The 16323-nt window shown below is 44.9% G+C and overlaps 1 protein-coding gene across 1 annotated transcript in view; it reads left to right on the top strand.

The window, feature by feature from the left end:
• The window catches only part of LOC131188358 (disintegrin and metalloproteinase domain-containing protein 10-like), a 35448-nt gene that overhangs the window by 15084 nt on the left and 4041 nt on the right, over positions 1-16323 (top strand). Inside the window, exons 8-13 of the mRNA XM_058163584.1 lie at positions 573-733; positions 2289-2460; positions 4608-4752; positions 10599-10782; positions 12907-13006; positions 14080-14300. Coding sequence (XP_058019567.1) covers positions 573-733; positions 2289-2460; positions 4608-4752; positions 10599-10782; positions 12907-13006; positions 14080-14300 — 983 coding nt within the window. The remainder of the gene's footprint in view (positions 1-572; positions 734-2288; positions 2461-4607; positions 4753-10598; positions 10783-12906; positions 13007-14079; positions 14301-16323) is intronic.

The raw sequence follows: 16323 nt of genomic DNA, 5'->3' as shown, positions 1-16323 counted from the left end.
TTAAAAAAAATTCATAGCACTATTTCAGATAAGTGACAGTCTAGACTCTTCTTAAAAATTTAAAAACATTTTCATTAGGTTTTCATCAAATTCCCCGTGACAATTTAAATTTCTGAAAATATACTATTTATATCGCCCACGTTTAGTTTAGCTTAGTTCACGTTACATAAGTGAACCTAAATGGCGCTATAGTGCGACCGCAAACAACAGAGCCTCGTCCCAGAATAGCTCGTGCATCTCCCCCCACACCACCCAGCTGTAACAGACAAGCAGAGCGGGTAGCCGGTGCCCAATCCATCCCAATCCATCCCGAGAGGCATGCGCAGACGACGATACACGGCGCATTACTGTGGAACCGATGGGCAGTTAGAAAATTTTACTACTAACAGAGATACAAAAGTGGGCGGTAGGTATAAAAAGTTTGGCTACACCTGATCTAGAGTCTCAACATCATTTTATGTCGTGGCGACCAAAACTGGATGCGTTATTCCAAGTGTGGCCTTACCAAGGAATGTTGGCTCTGTGCAAGTAGAAATCTTCACTCTTTCTTTCTTCACTGTGATTATTTGCAGACGACTTCGGAGGGATTTGCTCAAAATATCAGCATTTCCAAGAGAAAGAAGCCTCTCTGAACACGGGGTTGATCACGCTGCAGAAGTACGGCCAGCTGCTTCCTCCACGGATGATCCACATCACCCTGGCGCATGAATTTGGCCACAGCCTGGGCGCGCATGTGAGCCTTCTTATTTTTAATTGTTATTTGCATTTATATCCTGCCCTTCTCCGAAGACTCAGGGCGGCTTACACTATGTTAGCAATAGTCTTCATCCTATTTGTATATTTATATACAAAGTCAACTTATTGCCCCCCCAACAATCTGGGTCCTCATTTTACCTACCTTATAAAGGATGGAAGGCTGAGTCAACCTTGGGCCTGGTGGGACTCGAGTCTGCAGTAACTGCAAGCAGCTGTGTTTTAATAACAGGCTATCTTACAGCCTGAGCCACCCACGGCCCTTTCGATCTGTTCGAACTTGGGGAGCGAGGGAGGGGGCGGCGGGGGGCATGGCCAGTTTGACATCACACGTGTCAGGGGCACCTGTGGCGGCCCGAGTGCTCAACCAGTGAAAACGGGCTCCTGAGCTCTGTTTTCAGCTGGGATGGCCTCCGGCAACCCTCTGCCAGCAAAAATTGAGCTCAGGAGGACTGCTTGCGGCCCTCCTGAGCTCCGTTTTTGCCTGGAACAGCCTCCTGGAGCCCTCGGCCAGTGAAAATGGAGACACACAGCCAACAACTCAATTTTTGCTGGCAGAGAGCTGCAGGAGGCCGTCCCGCTGAAAATGGAGCTCTTCCGAGCCCTCCCGAGCTCTGTTTCCACTGGCAGAGGCACTGTGGCCCAGACCATTGCTGGTTCCAGGGCAGTCTATCGGGTTAGATCCAGTGGTGGGAATCAGCCGGTTTGCATGAACCGGTAGTTAAATTGCTGCCTGGCCCCTTGCCTCCCCGCCCCTTCCAGGAATCCCCGCGGGCCTCATTTTGGCTCCCAGGTAAGTGCAGGGAGGCCTACTAGGCCCAAAATGGGGTGCGGAGGGTGCGATGCCCCCCCCCCGTGGCCCATTTTTTCTCCCAGGAGGCTGCAGAGAGGCCTACTAGGCCCAAAACTAGGGCCGCGGTGTGGCTCAGGCTGTAAGAAGCCTGTTGTTAAAACACAGCTGCTTGCAATTACTGCAGGTTCTAGTCCCACCAGGTCCAAGGTTGACTCAGCCTTCCATCCTTTATAAGGTAAGTAAAATGAGGACCCAGATTGTTGGGTGGGCAATAAGTTGACTTTGTAAATATACAAATAGAATGAGACTATTGCCTTACACACTGTAAGCCGCCCTGAGTCTTCGGAGAAGGGCGGGATATAAATGTAAATAAATAAATAAATAAAAAAACGGGACGCGGGAGGGCAGTGCATGTCGTCCCCTCCGCGGCCTATTTTTGCTCACAGGGGGGTGCAGGAGGCCGAGTGCTGCCTGTCACACCCTCTGGCCACGCCCACCATGGCCACGCCCACCACCATGGCCACGCCCACCATGGCCACTCATTAGGGCAGAGAACCGGTTGTTCATTTATTTGAATCCCACCATTGGTCAGATCTAACTAAGCACCCCGTGGGCTAGATTTGGCCCGCGGGCCTTGAGTTTGACACCCCTGCTGTAAATTTTAAAAGTTTGACTCCGGATCGTCTAAAGTCCAGCCAAAAACGTCCGCGTTGGTTTCTTTCTCTGCAACTTTTTCTTACAGCATGACCAGAGCAAAGAATGTTCCCGTTTTGATCTCAACACCAGCCGGGGCAAATTCCTGATGTTCAATTACGCCACGGATGGGACCGAATTCAATAACGATAAATTCTCTCCGTGTAGCATCGCCTATATTTCAAATATTCTGGAGCACAAGAAGGATCATTGTTTCGCAGGTTTGGAGGAACCGACGTGGGTTTGAATCCTCTGGATTGTTGACAAATCCAGTTTGAAAGATTAAATTAGATTTCTGGTGGCGGGGAGTTCCAAGGATCCTGGATTAGGTTCTCAGAGGTGGGGCTGGATCAGTTTTCCCAGACTTTGCCACTTTAAGAGGTGTGGACCAACTCTCTTTGCTGGCTGGGGAAGTCTGGAAGTTGAAGTCCACACCAGTTCTGTCGTGTCCCACTCCTCCGCTGACGGCCGGGTCAGGGAAATCCGAATCAGGCTTGCCTCTGCAGCTCTGCCCAAAGTCCTAGCAAAGTCCTCAGAGCAGGCAGGAGACCAGTAAGTGACTTCAGCAAGATAAGTTCGACTTTTGCCTGACTCAGAGACTGCCAGAAAGCAGATCCTTTATATAGGCCATGGGGTGTGGCTCCATGACTCAGCACTCATTAAGGCCTGCCCCTCCCTTCCCTCTGTTGCCTCCGCCTCTCCAGTCTTCTGATGCGAGGGTCACTCCAATCAGCTGTTGTTGGAAGTAAACTTTCCTCAGGCTCACATGCTGTGGAGGAGGGGGAGGGGTCTAGCTGCTCCGTTTGCCTGGGCATGGAGTCAGGGCTGGGGCAGGGAGATGCTCCTTCTTCTGCAGTTTGTGGGGGCATGGAGCCAGGACTTGGGCCGGGAGGCATACATTCCTCAGTGTTCGGGAGCAGGTAAGAAGGCCCCGGCTGCTCTGAGGGCGGGCAAGACACAAGTTCAGACGGTTCGGGCGAACCGGTAGTGGCGACCTGCTGTCCTATTTAGCCACATTTTCTAAGCTGCTTGCATGTGTACAAGTCGCACATGTGAGCAAAGCACATGCGCAGAACACCGCATGCATGTGCGGAAGGCGCGCGGCCTCACATTTTCAGTGTGCGGCGAACCAGTGGTAAAATTATGTGAAACTCACCACACCTCTTAAAATGGCCAAGTCAGAGAAACGCTGCTCTGCTATATATCTAATTCCTCCCTGTGGCCAATCATTGTCTCTTATCTTGTAGTCGTATAAGGTAGAGTCTTCCTCTGCATGGAAGCTCCATTTTTGTTGTTCAGAGTGAATCAGGTGTTAGATAAGCAAGCGTCTCACTGTGTCCAAATTTGATGCCAAGCAGGAAGAGAAAGGTCCTCCTCATTCTGCAGTTGGCTGACAAATATGGGTAGAAAACTTCTGCCCATGGAGGCCCTATTATGACTCCCAACAATGGGAGATAAAAGGTAGACTTTCTCTGCTTAGGGAGGCTCAGCATTTTTCACAGTGCCCAACCACAGCTTTGGAGAAGCTGAGAGGTGATGTTCTGTCCCCACCTCAGTCCAGGAGGCACGTGAACTGACTCAATTAGCCAGCAATTTAGTCCACGGCAGCTATCAGCTCTGGCAGCAAACCAGCAATTGTCTGCCAAAATTTTCTTTATCTTCCCTGATGCCGGCGTCACAGAAGCTTGTTACCAGAGCAACCAGGAAGTCAGGAACAAACAGCAATCCAGGCCGAATGCTCAGTCAAATAGTTCAGCTCAAGTTTTCTCCAGTCAGTTTGTTTTGTCCGTCACAAAGTAGTAGAGCAGCCTCTCCTGCTTTTATACCCTGTGGGGTGTGGCTCCGTGACTCAGCACTTTCTAGGCCTGCTCCACCCCTTCTTCTGTTGTTCCCGCCTCTCTTGTCTATGAAACTGGGGATCTAACCAGGACTGATTGTCCACAGCTGGGTCTGGAAGCGTTGCCTGGTCGGGGGGAGATACAGGAGACAGAGGCCTCGTCACCTCCTCCACCTGGCCTGCCTCTGGCTCCTGGAGCTAAGCCAGAGAGGCCGGCCCTGCAGAGGGGAGCCCTGACGGCCCTTCCCCCTCACTCTCTGAGTCACTTTCTGGCAGGGGGCCAGGCCCGGGCGGGGCTGGAGCCACAACAGGCGAGCCATGCAATCAAGCCTCCCTTTTCAGCTGCGGAGTCTTGCCAGTAAACTGCCACACCGCACAGAGGCTCCACTGTGCTTTTAACACTCACCGCAGCAGATAATGGGATGACCCGACTTCTGCTCCAGGCCAAAAGCCAAACAATCAAGCAACTTTTGCAAATTTCTCCTGGGAATAGGAATAACTGTTTCCCCTCTTCTCCATCTTCCTTTCCAGAAACCGACCGTCCCATCTGCGGGAACCAGATTGTGGATCCGGAGGAAGAATGCGATGTTGGGAGCGACAATGAGGACGCCTGCTGCTATGGTGCTGGGGAGCCGAGGGGAATCCAGTGCAGGTTGAAACCAGGAGCAACGTGCAGGTAGCAGTGATGGATTGGACTTATTTATTTCTATGACAATAAAGCTATCTATCTATCTATCTATCTATCTATCTATCTATCTATCTATCTATCTATCTATCTATCTATCCTTCCATCCATCCATCCATCTATCATCTATCTAATCATCTCTATCATCTCTATCTATCTATCATCTAGCTAGCTGCCCATCTTATATCTATCATCTCATCCATCATTCATCCATCATCTCTCTCTCTCTGTCATCTATATCTACCTATCTCTCTCTGTTTCTCTCTCTCTCATCTATTTATCATCTATTATCTATCACTGTCATCTATCTATCTATCCATCATCTATCATCCGTCACTCATCCCATGTGACTCATGGCTCCCATATGACATCGCTGCTCCGTACTCTGCACTGGCTTCCTGTGGTTTTTCGGGTGCGCTTCAAGATTTTGGTTACCATCTTTAAAGCGCTCCATGGCTTAGGACCCGGGTACTTACGAGACCGCCTGCTGTTACCCTTTGCCTCCCACCGACCTGTACGCTCTCACAGAGAGGGTCTTCTCAGGGTGCCGTCCGCCAAACAGTGTCGGCTGGCGGCCCCCAGGAGTAGGGCCTTCTCTGTGGGGGCAGTGATGCTCTGGAACGAACTTCCCCCTGGCCTGCGTCAAGTGCCTGATCTTCGGACTTTCCGTCGTGAGCTCAAAACACATTTATTCATTCAAGTGGGACTGGCATAATTAGTGTTGGATTTTAATTGGGTTTTCTTACTATTTTAAAATTTAAAATTTAATTTTTAACTATCAGCCTTTATAATTTGCTTTGTTTTAATTGTTATCTTAATTGTATATATTTTGTTTTTTACCCTTGGCTGTACACTGCCCTGAGTCCTTCGGGAGAAGGGCGGTATAAAAATTTAATAAATAAATAAATAAATAAATAAATAAATCCATCATCTCTCTCTCTCTCTCTGTTATATCTATCATTTTTATCTACCTATCTCTCTATTTCTCTATTTATCATCTATTATCTATCTATCTATCTATCTATCTATCTATCTATCTATCTATCTATCTATCTACCCATCTTATATCTATCATCTATCATCCATCATTCATCCATCACCTCTCTCTCTCTCTATATATATATCTCCCTCTATTTCTCTATTTCTCATCTCTATTTCTCTATCTATCTATCACTCTATCAGCTATCTATCTATCTATCTATCTATCTATCATCTATCTCTATCTATCATCTATCAATCTATCATCTATCAATCATATCTCTATCTATCTATCTATCTATCTATCTATCTATCTATCTATCTATCTATCTATCTCTATCTATCTATCATCTATCTCTATCTATCATCTATCAATCTATCATCTATCAATCTATCATATCATATCTATCTATCTATCTATCTATCTATCTATCTATCTATCTATCTATCTATCTATCATCTACCTAGCCATCTTATATCTATCATCTATTATCCATCATTCATCCACCTCTCTCTCTATATATATATATCTATCTCTCCCTCTATTTCTCTATCTATTTATCTATTTATCATCTTTGCCGTGAGCTGAAAACGCACCTATTTATTCAAGCGGGACTGGATTAAAATTTTATTGGGGTTATTTATATTTTTATATTTTAAATTGTTTAAAATTTTTCGGCCACATCATAATATGTTCCTTTTAAATTTCTTTTAATTTGTATACAGTGTATTTTTACTTGGCTGTACACCGCCCTGAGTCCTTCCGGAGAAGGGCGGTATAAAAATCGAAATAAATAAATAAATAAATAAATAAATAAATAAATAAATAAATAAATAAATAAATAAATAAATAAATAAATAAATCTATTATCTATCTATCACTATCACTATCATCTATCTATCACTCTATCACTATCATCTATCTATCCATCTATCATCCATCATTCGTCCCTCTCTCTCTCTCTCTCTATATATATATATATATCTATTTCTCTACTTCTCTATCATCTATTATCTCTCTATCACTATCACTATCATCTATTACTCTATCACTATCATCTATCTATCTATCATCTGTCACTCATCCATCATCTCTCTATCTCTCTGTTATATCTATCATCTATAGCTACCTATCTCACTTTCTATTTCTCTATCATCTATTTCTCTATTATCTATCACTATCACTCCAACACTATCATCTATCTATCTATCTATCTATCTATCTATCTATCTATCTATCTATCTATCTATCTATCTATCTATCTATCACTCTATCACTATCTATCACCTGTCATCTATCTATCCATCTATCATCAATCATCCGTCACTCATCCATCATCTCTCTCTCTCTCTCTCTCTCTGTCCCTCCCTCCCTCCCTCTCTCCTACAGCCCCAGTCAAGGATTCTGTTGTAACCAGAATTGTGTCCTTAAGCCTCTGGGACAACGGTGTCAGGAAGAGAACGACTGTGCTTTGGAAAGCCTTGATAGAGATGTCCAGAGTACAAGCCAACTTCACCCCCTGCGGCCTTGGCCTCCGCCTGTGTTTGAACGGGGTGAGTCCCGTGGAGGCCATCCAGAAATGCTAATGTGAACTTGGCATCCAAATGGAGCCTCCAGGCTCAAGAGCAGCCTACCACAGACAACTTAAGAAGAATGAGGTAAAACTCTGACCAGATAGCTAGAAAATGATCCTTTGGAGGTGGGTGGATGGTTGTTCGTTTGCGATTGGAGGATTTATTTTTTTTTCCTCCTGATCAAATCAAGCTGGACAGGTAGTCCTCGACTTACGACCACAACTGAATCCAAAATTTTCGTTTTGAACCGCCTCAGTTGTTAAGAGCCTGAGTTGATGATGGTTTTTTGTCCCTGGTTTCATGAGATTTTTTTGCCGCAGTCGTTATGTGGATCACTGCAGTTGTTTAGGGGAATCGTGCGGTCATTAAGCGAATCCGCATCCCCCCCCCATTGACCTTGCTTGTCAGAAAGATGTCTGAGAAGGTTACAGATAGTGATCACGTAATCCCTGGGAATACTGTGAGAGTCCTTAGCTGGGGTAAAAAAGATCATAAGTCACTTTTTTCAGTCCTGTTGTAACTTCAGTCACTAAATGAATAATTGTAAATTGAGGACTATCTGTACGTATCTTTTTGCACCATTGGATGAATTTGTACCCAGCAATTTTTTAACTTTCCAGAAAGTCTACCATGCAGGGGAAAAAATATCTTCCTGTTCACATCTCCAATGCTCATTTTTTTTTTTTGCTGCCCAGCTCCAAGACTCAGAGGGCTTGAGTGTTAAGCAATAGTCTTCATCCATTTGTATATTATATACAAAGTCAATTTATTGCCCCCAACAATCTGGGTCTCATTTTCCCTACCTTATAAAGGATGGAAGGCTGAGTCAACCTTGGGCCTGGTGGGACTTGAACCTGCAGTAATTGCAAGCAGCTGCTGTTAATAACAGACTGTCTTAGCAGTCTGAGCCACCAGAGCCTGATTTGTTATGCCTCAATATATTTCCCAACAGTTCAGCCAGGTTGTCAACTTGCAAAACATCCTGCATCTCAAGTACCATAAGATGGGAAGCAAGCTAGCCAAATACAAAAGCACCTTCCAGACATCTCTCCCTCAAGGCTGTCTCCCAGGGTTACCCACAGTGGCCAGAAGGGAGTGATCTCTACAACCCGCAAAATTGCTCTGTTGGCAAATAGAATAGAATAGAATAGAATAGAATAGAATAGAATAGAATAGAATAGAATAGAATAGAACTTTTTATTGGCCAAGTGTGATTGGACACACAAGGAATTTGTCTTGGTGCATAAGCTCTCAGTGTACATAAAAGAAAAGATGCGTTCATCAAGGTACAACATTTACAACACAAATGATGGTCAATATATCAATATAAATCATAAGGATTGCCAGCAACAAAGTTTTTTTTTTTGTTTACATTTATATCCCGCCCTTCTCCGAAGACTCAGGGCAGCTTACAGTGTATAAGGCAATAGTCTCATTCTATTTGTATATTTTTACAAAGTCAGCTTATTGCCCCCCCAACAATCTGGGTCCTCATTTTTCATACAGTCATACAGTCATAAGTGGAAAGAGATTGGTGATGGGAACGATGAGAAGATTAATAGTAGTGCAGATTTAGTAAAGAGATTGACAGTGTTGAGGGAATTATTGGTTTAGCAGAGTGATGGCCTTCGGGAAAAAACTGTTCTTGTGTCTAGTTGTTCTGGTGTGCAGTGCTCTGTAGCGTCGTTTTGAGGGTAGTAGTTGAAACAGTTTATGTCCAGGATGTGAGGGATCTGTAGATATTTTCACGGCCCTCTTTTTGACTCATGCAGTATCAGGTCCTCAATGGAAGGTAGGTTGGTTGCAATTATTTTTTCTGCAGTTCTAATGATCCTCTGAAGTCTGTGTCTTTCTTGTTGGGTTGCAGAACCGAACCAGACAGTTATAGAGGTGCAAATGACAGACTCAATAATTCCTCTGTAGAACTGAATCAGCAGCTCCTTGGGCAGTTTGAGCTTTCTGAGTTGGCGCAGAAAGAACATTCTTTGTTGTCCTTTTTTGATGATGTTTTTGATGTTAGCTGTCCATTTGAGATCTTGCGATATGATAGAACCTAGAAATTTAAAGGTTTCTACTGTTGATACTGTGATTGTTGATACATCGTGGGGGAAGTGGGGAGAAACAGGGTCATGACTGCGAATTACGTCGAGGATGCCACGCCAGTTGATGGCAAATTGAAATCCCCCATGACCAACAGTCTAGGGGTTTCAACTGCCAACCCAGCCAGCAACTCCAACAGCTCGGGCAGGGCTGTTGTCATGCAGCAAGGAGCCAGGTACGTGATCAACAAGCCCACCTGAGTCCTACGACTCCACTTCACATAGAGGGATTCACAACCAGCTATCTGAGGCACAGTGGTCTCCCTCGGTTCCAGGCTTTCTATCATCTATCTATCTAATCATTTAGCTAGCTACCCATCTTATATCTATCATCTATTATCCATCATTCATCCATCACCTCTATCTTATCTGTCATCTATATCTACCTATCTCTCTCTGTTTCTCTATCATCTATTATCTATCACTATCATCTATCTATCCATCTATCACCTATCATGTCACTCATCCATCATCTCTCTATCTCTCTCTGTTATATCTATCATCTATATCAGTGGAAGTCAACCTGGTCCCTACTGCCCACTAGTGGGCGTTCCAGCTTTCATGGTGGGCAGTAGGAGTTTTGTCCGATACTGAAGCACTTTCCTTTTTTTTAATTTAATTGACTTTTTAAAAAAAAATTTGTAGCATTATTTAAAAATATTTTCATTAGGTTTTCATAAAATTCCCCGTGACAATTTACGTTTTTGAAAATATACTATTTGTATCGCCTGTGCATAAGTTTAGTTCACGTTACGTAAGTGAAACTAAATGGCGCTATAGTGCGACCGCAAGCAAAAGAGCCTCATCCCAGAATAGCTCGCGCATCTCCCCCCACACCACCCAGCTGTAACAGACAAGCAGAGCTGGTAGCTGGCGCCCCCCCCCAAATCCAATCCACGATGCGCGAGAGGCATGCGCAGACGACAATATACGGCGCATTACTGTGGAACCGGTGGGCGGTTAGAAAATTTTACTCCTAACAGAGATACAAAAGTGGGCGGTAGGTATAAAAAGGTTGACTACCCCTGATCTATATCTACCTATCTCTCTCTCTCTATTTCTCTATTATCTATCATTATCACTCTATCACTATCATCTATCTATCCATCTATCATTAATCATCCGTCACTCATCCATCATTTCTCTCTCTCTCTCTGTTCCTTCCTCCCTCCTTCTCTCCTACAGCCCCAGTCAAGGATTCTGTTGTAACCAGAATTGTGTCCTTAAGCCTCTGGGACAACGGTGTCAGGAAGAGAACGACTGTGCTTTGGAAAGCCTTTGCACGGGAGCGAGCTCCACGTGTCCAGAACCCCTACCGAAAGCCAACTTCACCCCCTGCGGCCTCGGCCTCCGCCTGTGTTTGAACGGGGTGAGTCCCGTGGAGGCCATCCAGAAATGCTAATGTGAACTTGGCATCCAAATGGAGCCTCCAGGCTCAAGAGCAGCCTACCACAGACAACTTAAGAAGAATGAGGGTGGGGAAAACTGGCTTGACCAGAGGGGTAGCTAGAAAATGATCCTTTGGAGGTGGATGGCTGTTCGTTTGCGATTGGAGGATTTTTTTTTTTTCCTCCTGATCAAATCAAGCTGGACAGGTAGTCCTCAACTTACGACCACAACTGAAACCAAAATTTTCGTTTCGAACCGCCTCAGTTGTTAAGAGCTTGAGTTGATGATGGTTTTTTGTCCCTGGTTTGATGAGATTTTTTTGCCGCAGTCGTTATGTGGATCACTGCAGTTGTTTAGGGGAATCGTGCGGTCATTAAGCGAATCCGCATTCCCCCCCCATTGACCTTGCTTGTCAGAAAGATGGCTGAGAAGGTTACAGATAGTGATCACGTAATCCCTGGGAATACTGTGAGAGTCCTTAGCTGGGGTAAAAAAGATCATAAGTCACTTTTTTCAGTCCCGTTGTAACTTCCGTCACTAAATGAATAATTGTAAATTGAGGACTATCTGTATGTATCTTTTTGCACCGTTGGATGAATTGGTACCCAGCAATTTTTTAACTTTCCAAAAAGTCCACCGTGCAGGGGAAAAAATATCTTCCTGTTCACACCTCCAATGCTGATTTTTTTATGCCTCAATATATTTTCCGACAGTTCAGCCAGGTTGTCAACTTGCAAAACATCCCTGGCTTACTCTCAAGTTGCCATAGGCAAGGGGGATGGGAAACCGGCGAAGCAGCACGGCAGCCAAATACAAAAGCACCTTCCAGACATCTCTCCCTCAAGGCTGTCTCCCAGGGCTACCCACAGTGGCCAGAAGGGAGTGATTTCTACAACCCGCAAAATTGCTCTGTTGGCAAATAGAATAGAATAGAATAGAATAGAATTTTTTATTGGCCAAGTGTGATTGGACACACAAGGAATTTGTCTTGGTGCATAAGCTCTCAGTGTACATAAAAGAAAAGATACCTTCATCAAGGTACAACATTTACAACACAATTGATGGTCAATATATCAATATAAATCATAAGGATTGCCAGCAACAAGTTATAGTCATACAGTCATAAGTGGAAAGAGATTGGTGATGGGAACGATGAGAAGATTAATAGTAGTGCAGATTTAGTAAATAGTTTGACAGTGTTGAGGGAATTATTTGTTTAGCAGAGTGATGGCCTTCGGGGAAAAACTGTTCTTGTGTCTAGTTGTTCTGGTGTGCAGTGCTCTATAGCGTCGTTTTGAGGGTAGGAGTTGAAACAGTTTATGTCTAGGATGCGAGGGATCTACAAATATTTTCACGGCCCTCTTCTTGATTCGTGCAGTATACAGGTCCTCAATGGAAGGCAGGTTGGTAGCAATTATTTTTTCTGCAGTTCTAATGATCCTCTGAAGTCTGTGTTTTTCTTGTTGGGTCGCAGAACCGAACCAGACAGTTATAGAGGTGCAAATGACAGACTCAATAATTCCTCTGTGGAACTGGATCAGCAGCTCCTTGGGCAGTTTGAGCTTTCTGAGTTGGCGCAGAAAGAACATTCTTTGTTGTCCGTTTTTGATGACGTTTTTGATGTTAGCTGTCCATTTGAGATCTTGCGATATGATAGAACCCAGAAATTTGAAAGTTTCTACTGTTGATAATGTGATTGTTGATACATCGTGGGGGAAGGGGGGAGAAACAGGGTCATGACTGGGGCGTAAATTACGTGGGGTCTTCACTTGGAACTCGCCGACATGAAGCTTCTAATAAATAACTGGATTTCTTTTGAAGCTTGGGTCGAGGCTCATGGTCGGAACCCTGACGCAGGAATTATAAGAACATTCTTCGATACAGATAGTCCCTGACTTATGACCGCAATTGGCACCAGAATTTCGGTCATAAGTCAAGGCACCCACCCACCACAATTTTAGGACAGCTTTTACAGCAGTGGAGTGATTCATGCAGTGGTAAAGCCGAAACACGCGGTCGTTAACCAGTCCTAACTGTGATCTGGAAACTTCAAATGGTCGTAAGTCGAGGACACGCTGCAAAAATCCGCTCTTCTACCTTTCAGCTCTGCGAAGGGTCCCTCTGCCTCCAGCATGGGCTGCAGGAATGCCAGTGTGTCACTAGTCCTCTGCGAGGAAGATGCCAGCTCTGTTGCCAGCTACCAGGTCAGTGTCTAATCTCACACGTGTGTCCCCAACATTTGAGACTGTGCCCCGAGGCAAAAGAAAACTCTCAAAACTTTTACTGAGTCCAGGTTGAATGTCAGGCATATTGTCCTCGAGTTACGACCACGATGGTGCCTGCCCATTAGGGTCGTTAAGTCATAATGGTGGTAAAACGTGTTGGTCATGTGACCAACCAGTGGGGTTGTGTTTTTTTTGCAGTGGTCGTTAAGTGAAAATAGCCACCTTAATTTGTGGGGGAGGGGTAAGGAGTTAGCTTTCCATCATACAATATAGTTTCTCAACCTTGGCAACTTTAAGATGGGTGGACTTCAACTCCCAGAATTCTCCTTCTCCTCCTCCTACTCCCTTCTAGTACTGATGATGTTACCTAGTTGGGTCATGAAACGTCTGCAAGAAAACAACCAGGTTCAGGGAACACCAAGGACCTCATAGTTCTTCTTCTTCTTCTTCTTCTTCTTCTTCTTCTTCTTCTGGACCTCATAGTCCTCCTCCTCCTCCTCCTCCTCCGCCTCCTCCTCCTCCTCCTCCTCCTCCTCCTCCTCCTCCTCCTCCTCCTCCTCCTCCTCCTCCTCCTCCTCCTCCTCTTCTTCTTCTTCTTCTTCTTCTTCTTCTTCTTCTTCTTCTTCTTCTTCTTCTTCTTCTTCTTCTTCTTCTTCTTCTTCTTCTCCTTCCTCTCCTCCTCCTCCTCCTCCTCTCTACAAACCTCACTCCCTTCTAGCACTGATAATGTCACCTAGTTGGGTCATGAAACATCTGCAAGAAAGTAACTAAGCTCAGAGAGCATCTAGGACCTCAAAGTTCGACCCTGAGCTACAAATATTCTCTTCCTTAGATATAAGACTGGAAACCAGCTTCAGCAGACAGATATTGCCAATTATTATCCGTCACCATAGCTACTCCTATTCTGAGTAACGTGTTCATCTTTGCTGCATTGGGCCAAAATCCTGGGTAGCTTCAATCAAAAAGTTGTGCTTTTCTTAGAGATGTCCAACTTTAAGCATTTATTCTCCTCCCCCCTTCCCTTCCCTTCCCCTCCCCTGTGGCTTCTCTAGGACAAGCTGAAACCTGCGCCAGCACCTCCTCGAAATTTTGGGACCATGTCTTCAACGGTTCGGATCTCCTGCTCCTCCCAGGCTCGCCGTGCGGCGACAAGAACGGCTACTGTGACAAATTCCACGTCTGCCGTTTCATAGACGAGGACGGTCCCATCGCCAGGGTGAAAAACTTCATCTTGGACTTCATCAAAATGGACGACCTGGCCACCTGGATAGAGGTGAGGACATCCTGCGTGGATGGAGGCGGGAAGGACCTTGAAGGACATCTATGGAGGTTCTGAAGAACCTGAAGAGACTATTTGGATGAGAAGCGAAATGTTTTTCAAAGGAAAAAAAAAAACAAGTCCAGTTGCCTTTTGGAAAAAAGCACCCTTTGGGACAAACTAGAACAGAAGTCAGCAACCTGTGGCTCCAGAGCCGCATGCAGCTCTTTCGTCCCCCTGCTGTGGCTCCCTGTTGGCTGAACCACCACTGGCTGGTCCCGACCCTCACCCTCTCCTCCCAGTCACTTCTCGCCTGGCCTGAGAAGGTAAGGGTGACGGCGGGGGATGGAGACTCACTCCATATTCCAGAGTGGGAGCGAAGCGCCCCTGTGCTTGCTGATTATATTTATTTATTTATTTATTTATTTATTTATTTATTTATTTATTTATTTGTTCATACTTTTATACCGCCCTATCTCCCTAGGGACTCAGGGCGGTTTACAGCCAGATAAAAACATAAATATATACAGAATAAAACATTGATTTAAAAAACTAATTCAATAGGCCGAATATTTAAAATAGAAACAGAAATAATAAAACCCCATTTAAAACCAAATTTAAAATTTAAAAAATCCTAGTCCAGTCCTGCGCAAATAAATAGATGTGTCTTAAGCTCGCGGCGGAAGGTCCGAAGGTCAGGAAGTTGGCGAAGTCCTGGGGGAAGCTCGTTCCAGAGGGTGGGAGCCCCCACAGAAAAGGCCCTTCCCCTGGGTGTCGCCAGTCGGCACTGCCTGGCCGACGGCACCCCGAGGAGTCCCTCTCTGTGAGAGCGCACGGGTCGGTGAGAGGCAATCGGTGGCAGCAGACGGTCCCGTAAGTAAGACGCTACTGACTATATATTTATGGTTTTCAGATATACACATATACATATATATATGAGAGAGACAGACAGACAGACAAATATCTGCCCTGAGTCCTTCGGGAGAAGGGCGGTATATAAATGTAAATAATAAATAATAAATAATAAATCTGTTTCCTACAGAAAAGAAATAATGTAACTTTAATGCGTTTGTTTCTTTTATATATTTTTTTGTTTTTGTGTATTGTGCTTTTCTTTGTATTGTGTATTTTAACTTTTGGAAATTCAATAAATATTTTTTTTTTAAAAAAAAGCAAGCAAGCACTGGGAGCAACAGAATCTGGGTAGGCATTGGGCCGGGTTACTTACGGGACCGTCTGCTGCCACCCATTGCCTCCCACCGACCCGTGCGCTCTCACAGGGAGGGACTCCTCAGGGTGCCGTCAGCCAGGCAGTGCCGGCTGGCGACGCCCAGGGGAAGGGCCTTTTCTGGTTCGAACTCTGGAACGAGCTTCCCCCAGGACTTCGCCAACTTCCTGACCTTCGAACCTTTCGCCGAGAGCTTAAGACACATCTATTTATCTGCGCAGGACTGGACTAGAATTTTAAATTTTAAATCTGGTTTTAATGGGGTTCTATTATATTATTGTAGTTTTAATATTCGGCCTTATTTAATACGTTTTTTAAATTGGTGTTTTATTTTGTATTTATATGTATGTTTTATTAAGCTGTAAACCGCCCTGAGTCCCTTGGGAGATAGGGCGGTATAAAAATGCGATTAAATAAATAAATAAAATAAAATGGCTGGGGGTGTATCATCACTCATGGGCGTGAGTGACATCGAGTTGGCCACGCCCACCCAGGTTTTCTGGCTCCTGGTGTTTTCTTTTCTGTGGGAAACGGGTCCAAATGACTCTTAAGGTTGCAGACCCCAGACCTAGAATGGAGGGAAGAGATGCTGCTTAGGGAAGCCATCAGATAAAAGGTGGAGGTGCTCACATATACTTAATGGTCAGAGGAAGAAATCTTGGAAGGACCAGCTTTAATTGGTCAGCTATAGAAAGAGACAGTGGGAGATTTGTCCTTTCAGACTGGCGAGGTTCTGTTAATGACTCGCAATAAAGTAGAATTAGTTTATGTAGCCGTGATGGGACCTATGGCACGTATGCCACAGCTCGT

This window comes from Ahaetulla prasina, chromosome 1 (assembly GCF_028640845.1).
Source record: "Ahaetulla prasina isolate Xishuangbanna chromosome 1, ASM2864084v1, whole genome shotgun sequence".
NCBI lineage: Eukaryota > Metazoa > Chordata > Lepidosauria > Squamata > Colubridae > Ahaetulla > Ahaetulla prasina.
This window is presented reverse-complemented; position numbering and strand designations above follow the sequence as displayed.